The sequence below is a fragment of the Pygoscelis adeliae genome, unplaced genomic scaffold (genome assembly GCF_000699105.1).
Source record: "Pygoscelis adeliae isolate BGI_AS28 unplaced genomic scaffold, ASM69910v1 Scaffold178, whole genome shotgun sequence".
In the NCBI taxonomy this organism is placed as follows: Eukaryota; Metazoa; Chordata; class Aves; order Sphenisciformes; family Spheniscidae; genus Pygoscelis; species Pygoscelis adeliae.
The window spans coordinates 3,705,790-3,714,609 of NW_008825323.1; the positions used below are offsets into that span (position 1 = coordinate 3,705,790).

An 8,820-nucleotide genomic window follows, 5' to 3' on the forward strand; every position below is an offset into this window, starting at 1 on the left:
CGGGCCCACGCCCCGCGCGGCAGTGATTTTTTTTTTTCCTCCCCCTTTCCCCAAAAGAGGAAGAGGAGGTAGAGCAGGGTACAGCAATGAATTGCTACGGCTCGTAAATCCCAGCTGTATTTCTAGCCGGAAAACGAATCCTTTCGCTGCTCCCAAACCCTGTTGTTCCCACCAGATGGCACTTGGCGGCGGGGACGCCTCCATCCAGCGCGGAGTGCAGTGACTCAGACAACGTCAAAGCAGCCGAACTCTTAAGAAAACATCAGGACAAATCTAGTAGAAAATCAACTTAAAAGTGTGCGTGTGTGGGAATGACCTTTTTTTCTTTTCGACTGAAATGTTTTTGCTTCCGTTGGTAGGCGCCGCTCTGGTAGCTGGTTGGTAGCTCAGGATTCTGTCGTGGGACCCGGGGGGGGTTGTTCGTGGGCCGTTGTACTCCGCGTCTTGTTTGAATGGGTGGTTTTCATGCGGACATCGGCCTGGAAAAAAACAGGAGCAAGCAGAACTGGTTATTATTTCACCTTAGGTAGAGTGTGATGGAGAGTGTGTTTCTCAAGGGGCTGCGAGAGGGCAGGCGGACAAATTGCCGTTTTAATGTGCTTTTGATAGGCTGGTGACACTCACCAGCTCAGCCGTCACCTGATCCGGGCTTAATGCCTGTGGCTGTGCTGTTTAAAGAGAGGGAGGAGAAAGCAGCTCCTCATTCGTCTGGTTCCAGCCGTGGAGGCAGCATTGTCCGGGTGGCACCAAGCTGGGGGCTGAGGTGGAAGAGGAGAAGGTCATGTTGGGTGAAAACCACCTCAGAGGTCTGTTGACCTTCACTTACGCTGGGTCCTGTCCCAAACTCAGGGAATTCATCTAGGCAAGAAACTGCTGCCTCCTTTGGGGCTTTCCGGTGCCTCCTGGGCTGCTCTAGGTTGAAATCTCTCATTTTCTGCTCATACTTTGCAGGTACATGTCCACTTCATGGATGAGAAAGTGGCCAACAGTAGGCCTGCGGTAAGAGGGTCTAGTTACAGGTCTTCCGTGATGAGGAGTCCTTAGCTGCACTCTTTTTCTAAGGGAACATTGTCTTCTGCCACCGTGCATTTAACAAACTCATTAGCGTATTAACAAGCGTACGATGCCTTGAGGGCTTTCTTCTGGAGGACCTCCGATGTACCAAGGCAGTTCTTAATCTGCAGTTGGTTGTAGATAAGCCTGGAAGTCTTGACTGTGAAATGAAGCTGTTTGCTATTGATTGCTTACGCCAGTTGGGCCATGTAGGGTCCACCACGTGCTGACAGTCTGAGCCAGGTTTCAGACTGGGGTGCCTGGGCAATTTATGTGTACAAAATCCAGGCTGACTGTAGAAATGTTGTCATTAAATGAACTGGAGGTTTGGTGCCAAGTGTTATTTTAATACTGGTCTGGACATATGTATATGTGTGTGTGTGTGTGTGTGTATCTCTATTTGTGTATGTATAGAGATATACAATTTTTTAGACGTGTCTTCATAAGAGTGTTTCTAACTACAAGCTTCTGCATTTTAAGATTTTGGGCAATTTGGGAAGCTTATAGGCAGAGTCAGCCAAATGGTAATAGTAAAAAATCGGGGAATTCCTACTCCAGTTCTTGCAGTTAGCTTGCTACATGCTATGCTTATTTTCTAAAGAAAATTAGTTTCTTTATTTTCTAAAGAAAATAAGCGTGAATGCCTTATTGGATGGTCCTGCGAGTCTGACAGTGACGTTTCACTTTCTGGGTAAGACTGGGTGGAAGTTCCTGTAAACTGGAAAGCAGAGAGTCGGTCCTCGTGGTTGATCATGTGCAAATCAGGTAACAGCCGGCCTTGAAAATGCCACACTATTATTTACACCGGTCTTCCCGGTGTAACAGTTTATTAGGAAACACGCAGCTGCTGATCCCGAATAAACATGTAAGGTAACGTGTGGCTCTGAGCAGGGTTTTGGTTTGGCGCATCCCGCTTGGAGGAGGCAGTGGTGGCACGGGGTCACGGGGAGCAAGGCAGCAGGAGGAACCCGGAGCTCTCTTCTGCTGTTATCAGGCCAGCCCCAGCGCGTCCCTGCTCCTTATCAGTCCTGGCAGAGCTGGCTCCTGCCGCGCCGAGCCTCCATACGACCTGCCTCAAGAGCTACAGGGGCCGGCCCCACTGCCTCCCGTTTGCACGGAAAGAGGGGCTGCGACACACGCTGTCACGTACGTGAACAAGGCAGGACAGTTGCGATAGGCACAGTGAAGAGAGGCAATGCTGGACCTCATTATTCTGAGCCTCCATTTCTTCATCTGCTTTCTCATCTCCGTTGCGATCTGGCGTGGAGCTAAGGTATGGTGTGGCTTGCTGCCATGCTGCTCTTCGTGGCTCCGCACCCCTCTGCAGCGGGATCCCCGCCACCCACGGTTCCCCTTTGGTCTCAGTGTGTACAAAGACCTTTTTTAGCCTGATCTTTCGGAGGAAGCGAGGGTAGTATGATTGTACTGGGAATTCGGAGGGAACGGGAACACAGTAGCTAATCGTAAGCAGATTTAATAGGAAGGCAGGTTTTGTGATAAAACTACTTATGTCCTCTGCTGGGAGAGGGAGAGGCTATGAGACATTTGAAATATGTAAGAGGAGGAAGGGAAAGGCAGACACATTTGCTAAAAAGCCCAGGTTGAATACGACTTCTCAATAAACAATTTTTTTTTCCCTTTTGCAGATGATATTTTCAGGTTTTTATCAACTTATATCGGTTTGTATTTCTAGCCATAATATTATTTGAAGAGTATTGGATTTATATGTAAATGCTACTGTCTACCCATTGCATAGCTAAATAGTATAGTATTTTACATGTAGCACCCTTGTATTTTTTTTGCGTGTAGCCTTCCCCGGGGATATGGTGATTAAAGTGCAGAGTAAATGAATAGTGATTTAGAATTTATCTTGCCCCAGCCTCAGGTGCCAGGTCTGCAACAGCTGGTTTTCCTAGTCCCAGTTCTGTTAGTGAACACGTTGGCCAAACATTATCACCAACCTCATGTGCTTTGGTTCACGTGCATGTTGATAGTCTTTTACTAAAACTTCTGCTCCTTTCCCTGCATGTGTTAAATGTGTTGGGGTTTTCTCCGGGACCGAGACACCCGTTCTACATGTAGAAATTCAAATAAAAACTGTTTCATAAGTGGCTTTTTGCATTTTTTGTGTTTTAAGGATGTGGATTTGCACAGCTCAAGCACAGGAACAGCTGAAATGCAGCCGGATGGTCTTATATTAATTGGCAAAGAAGATGACATAAAGAGGTCACAAAGAATAACAGCCAAAGTCAACGGCAGAGAAATTGTTGTTTTCTACCATGAAGGGAAATTTCATGCGATGGACTCTCGCTGCTACCGTAAGATATTTGCGCATATGATCTCAATGTTGCAACAACTAAGCATAAAATCTGCTGCATTAATTAATACTGTGTTTTACCGTGTTTCAGATGAAGGAGGCCCTTTATGTCTTGGAGAAATAGAGGTATGTAAGCAAAATAAAAATACCCTAGGGGCATACAGTCATTTGAAATCTCTAATGCATTTTTTTGAATACTTTTATCCAAACGTAACATCAAAAGAAATGTATATATATCTAAAATAGCATATAGCTATACAGCCAAATCACCAGGCATGTCTTTTGGCCTAGAGATTCTTCCAGGAGAAGAATGAGAAGCTGATGACTTGCTATTTTTAATTTTTCTTTGCAGGATATCAATGGTCAAGCATGTATTATTTGTCCTTGGCATAAGTTTAAAATTACTTTGGAAACAGGAGAAGGATTATATGAAGGAATAAACCCTTTGGAGCCATCACCAACACCACAGTGGCAATCAAAAGGAGTCAAACAAAGGATTCATAAAGTCACAATAGACAATGGGAACGTTTATGTGAGTCCTCCAGATTTGTCTGTAAGCTTTGACTCCGACTATTTTGCTGATAAGTACAAAAACAGTGGTGATTTAGCTATGGAAAAACAAAGCAACTCAAGCAGCAGAGCAAGTGGTGGCCAGAAAGCGGAATCCTGGTGAATGCACCAATGAAGAACCGTTGTCATGAAAAAAAAATGTACTGTGGCCATAAAGATTGTCTCCAGATTAAATTCTAGTGTTAATGTTATATAAGAAGCTCTGCATTGTCAGAAATGTGACTGATCTTGTGCCAATGATTTTTTTTTTTGCACTTGCATTTCAAAAAGACTTACTTACTGCAGAGTGCTTCATAATATTTGCTATTTTAGAAATCCTATTTTGCTAGAATTGTTTTAATCTTTAGGAGGGTATGTAGTATATTACTGCTTATAAAACACGTTACATAGTTTAAGGTAAATAGTCAGGTGTAAAGGTTATGTTTATATACTTAACAGTTTATACTTATAATGCCTTTGGTATAAATGACATGGAAATTTTTAACTTTGTAGATATGTGGGCAATCTCTGGATATTTCTTAAGTGCCACAAAGAGAAGTACAAAATATTTTAGTGACCTTCTTTATGCCCATTTGTGTATGACTACTGTGATTCCATAGAAGTATTTATTTTCCTCCTCCTCATTGAACTCCTTTTGGTAGTTCATCACATAATGTGACAAGCATTTGTCACGTATAGCTTGTTCTTCCTGTTTCTGTTGGATAAAGAAAGAAGCTGTTGGGTGTAAAAACCTGATACATAATATAGTGTCTCTTGTTTCTTTGTGTTTATTTATTGTAAACACATTTTTATACATTCCTTTGAAAAAATGTGCTTTCAGTTTAGAGCCAAAAGTTAGGTTTCTGTATGTGCATCCACTGTATAATATCGGATTTGCCCCGATAACCCCTCTGGGAAAGTTTCCCTCCGAGCAGTGCTGTGTGAGGGGCAGGCTGGGCTCTGGGACACGGTGGGTTCTCCTGCCCAGCCCGCGGGGTCCGGAGTAGAGAGATACTGGGCGAATGCTTAGCATCCTCTTGCATGGCTGCAGTTGCATGGCTGCAGTTCCTTGGGGTGCATTTTTGGGTGACTTGTTGGCTGTTTGCGAAGTTCGGTCGTAATCAGGTTCAGTGTGAAGTTGCCTGGTCTGTAAGTTTCTCTCGTGCATGCAGTGGGTTGTCTTGCTTTTAACGTACGTGAAGGATAAGTAGGTCTGTGTGCACAGCACTGTTCACATAAATGCGTTTAAAAGTAGTGAGTGAAGGGAAGTGTCAGAGGAAAACTTCTGTGCCTGATCAATCACAATGAAAAAAAGCAAAGCACACAATCAGTTTATTTCACCGCATTTAAACTTAGATGTCTGCCTCTGATCGCACCTCCTTACATTGCTTTTTGTGGCTGACAGGGAGAAGTGGCACCTTCAAGGTGCTGTTGAGCTGACCTGTTTCAGTTTTGTATCTTAGCAGAACGGCAGCACAGAAATGCTTTTCTCCTCCTCCTCCTCCTCCTCCTCCTCCTCCTCTCGCTGACCACTCAGCCAGCCAGTGCCGAGGAGATCAGATGCAAATGCCTGCCTTCTGTCAGATGAATCACATCTTAATCATCTGCTAGGAAATGCTGTTATTTACCCACCAGTTCTGTGGGGGTTTTGTTTGCTTGTTTGTTTGTTTTTTAAAGGAATACGTAACCTTCTCTTCCTCACTCCCCTTGCAGCCGCAGGGTAGATGGCAGGAAGGTAAGGCAGGTGGGGAGGTGATACAGCTGATAGTCCGAGGGGCCCGGAGCACACATCCCTTTGGGTGCTGCAGAGGGGGACGGAGAATTGCTTCCCTTCCCTCCCTCCTCATCCAACTGCCTGCGCCGGCGATGAAACTTGAGCATTGATGTCTTGTCCTATTGAAAGACACGGATCATATAAAAGAAAAGTGTTGTACGGTCTTCAGATATACCTGCATTGGCTCATGTGATTGCTTAGATAGTATTTTTACTGCTTTTTTTTTTTTAAAGTACTGCATTAATAGAAATTGACAATTTAAATTAATAAAGATGCAGTTCAGTCTAAGAAAGTACCAATTATGAGTGATATGCTGTTACCTGTATGACATTTAGTAGAATGCAAGTAATACGGAGTTTTACTTGAAAGTTTCATGAACACGTTCATATTAGTGGAAGAGTGCTCAGGCTTTTGCAGAATTGAATTTTCTGGCTAAAATCCAGCAAAGTGTTTAATCATATGTTTACTGTTAATTATATGAAATCAGTGGAACTGCATGTCCAGGCTTAGATAAGTCTCTTTTCTTCAGTACTTCTTGAGCATACTAACTATCTGCAAGCTTTTAAGGTGTTTTTGCTTTTACTTCAAACATGTTCTTATTCTCAGGGAGATCACATTAATGTAATATCTAAAGTTTGTCAGTTAGTTTGCTTTCCCCTCAATTTTCTTGTTGATGCTCACCGAAGGAACAGGGAATTATAAACTCTGGTGGCTGTGAACAAAGGAGAGAGAGTTGGCTGGCTGTTAGATTTTCTTTTTTTTTTTTTCTCCTTTTTTTTTTCTTTTTCGACAGCAAAGAACAAAACTTACAGCATGTTAAAGTTGCTACCTTTAAAAACATATGTGCACTCTTCCATTTTATTTGTCTGAGCTTTGAAGAGCTAGAATATGCACCTGGTTTGAAAATACTGTCACCATTTAATGTCCCAGAGTCGGACATCTCTGAGTCTCTTCTCCTGCCAGCCCTTTCGAGGTCTCCGGTTATACCGGCCTGTCATGTGAAGACATGGAAAATGCGGGGGTTATCCTGAAAGGGAGCCAGTCAGGAGATTGGAAGGGAGGGATGTAGGGGGAACATGGGGGGATCTTGGATGTGATGGGAGAGCGGGGACGGCAGGCGCCGGAGCTGGGTGAGAAGTGAGGAGTGTTAGGGCAGGCGAGGAGAGGAGGTGTTGGTACTCATGGGGGAAGGGGACTTCAGTGGGAAAAAAGGGAAAAGGCAGCAAAAGGCACTTTCGGGAGCAAGGAGGCTGACGCAGGGTGGGGGACCGAGAGCCATCCAGGGAACCGCTGGTGGGGGTGGAGGACGGCTGGGACGCGGCTGTTTGCAATTAGAGACTAATAGCAGGATAAGGAGGGGGAGGAGGAGTGGTTAGGTTAAGGCAGCGAGGCTGAGAGGACATTTGAGGGACAGTGAAGAGAGAAGGAATGAGTAGTTGTGGGCAAGAGACCAAAAAGTCACTGGCTGGATAATTAGAGCTTCCTGGAGAGACGTGTTAATGAGTGCGGTGTTAAGATCAACCCTCCAAATCATTCAGGAGGAGTGTTTTGTTGGTGGTAGTTTTGGGGATTTAGTTTAATTTGACAAAAGAGCAAATACCATCTGTTTTCCCATCATTAATCAGCCAGGCAAAGAACAGAGAAATATGTTTTGTGCTTTGGCTTGAAAATTTTCATGATGACTCTGCGAGGCATTCAGGCTCTGTAAGCTGCTTTCACAAGTAGCTTGAACAGAACAAACAAGTTATATTTATCCTATCATGGAGCCATCTTCTCAAGAAAGACAGATGGAAAGTATGACTGTAGTAGTTTGAACTGCAGCTTGAGCCTCGGCCTGATGTAGCTGCACCGTAAACCTTAATTAGACTATATTAACTGGACAATTACAGCCGGATGCTGTACGTTTTCCTTCTGCATGTAGTACCTTGTTCTGCAGCATCCCCTTGACTTCATTTGGTGCTGCACATGAAATAAAGGACAGCTTCAGTGTAAGAAGTGTTACAAAGTCAGGATGCAGAAGCTTATGAACGTACCCTGTATGGAGCACATACAGTGGTGAGGGCAGTCTTTGCAGGATAGGAGATCGCACCAGGCAGGGAAAAATGTCTAGTCTGTAGGAAAAAAAAGTTTAAAACCAGCCTTTCACTGTTGAAACCCTTTTCAATTCCATTGTACAGTTCCTAATTTCATGCTTAATTTTGGAATGAAATCAGGTCTGAAGTTTGCACCTGCTCTTTCTGATGAGATTAGGAAAAGTAATTCACGTTGTTCCCCTGCTGATCGTACAAATCATGGGCTGCGAGAGCCAGCGCTCACCGATTCCCAGGTGTCCCATCGCTCTGCCCACTTGGCTTGGCAGCTGCTTTCGAAGTTTGCTGGAGGAAGCAGAGGATGGGGAATGGAAATAATACCGCTGCAGAGGTACTTGAGCCTCTCGTTTTGTGTGGGGAGACTGCCCTTCCCTGGCACTGCTGTGGGAGAGCCGGTCCCACAGCGGATCTGACCGGTGGGGGCTTCCCCCCTCCCCCAGCTGCATCTGAGACATCCGGGCTAAGTGGTTTTCTGCCGGGCCAGCAGGTTTAGCCATCTCCGCCAGTGGCTAAACCGGCACCATGCTGAGGGCGCGGGGGTGCAGGAGGGGTAGGTGAGGCTTAAGGGGGTGTGATGGGTTGGGTCAGTTCTCTGAACTCCGTCAAGCAAACGTTTCTTTTGTGGAATTTATTCATGCAAACCTACCGATCATGTTAAGAGGAATTTTTTACTTGAACAAAGAGTAAACACAGTTCTCAGTATCTGACATCTATAAATTACTGAACTAGGCTAAAAGTGAAAATGCCAGTTTTCCTTGCAGGTACACAAACTGAGAAATCGATGCAGGTATTCTGATTAGCCCATTAGTGATTCTTCTTCTGTGAGATGAATACAGTGCCCTGACAAGCACTGTCTGTGATGCTTGAACAGTGGGATTGTTTGGCTAAAAGTAAGTATGAGAAGTATGGTTTGTTGTTGCAAACTGTAGTAGTTAGAAATCCAAGGCTTATGAAGGAAAGACTGCTCCAGAAATAATTATCCTATATGAAAGTTATGGTAAAATATATGGTACCTTATTTAAAAAAAAAAAAAAAAT

General features: G+C 44.3%; 1 protein-coding gene across 1 annotated transcript; it reads left to right on the plus strand.

Annotated features, from left to right (window-relative positions):
• Nucleotides 1-2,096: 2,096 nt before the first annotated feature.
• On the plus strand, nt 2,097-4,681 carry RFESD (Rieske (Fe-S) domain containing). Its single transcript, XM_009330310.1, has 4 exons — nt 2,097-2,326; nt 3,191-3,371; nt 3,462-3,496; nt 3,723-4,681. The coding sequence occupies exons 1-4, from the start codon at nt 2,249-2,251 to the stop codon at nt 4,041-4,043; spliced, it is 615 nt and encodes a 204-aa protein (XP_009328585.1). The 5' UTR covers nt 2,097-2,248; the 3' UTR covers nt 4,044-4,681.
• The last annotated feature ends 4,139 nt before the right edge of the window (nt 4,682-8,820 follow it).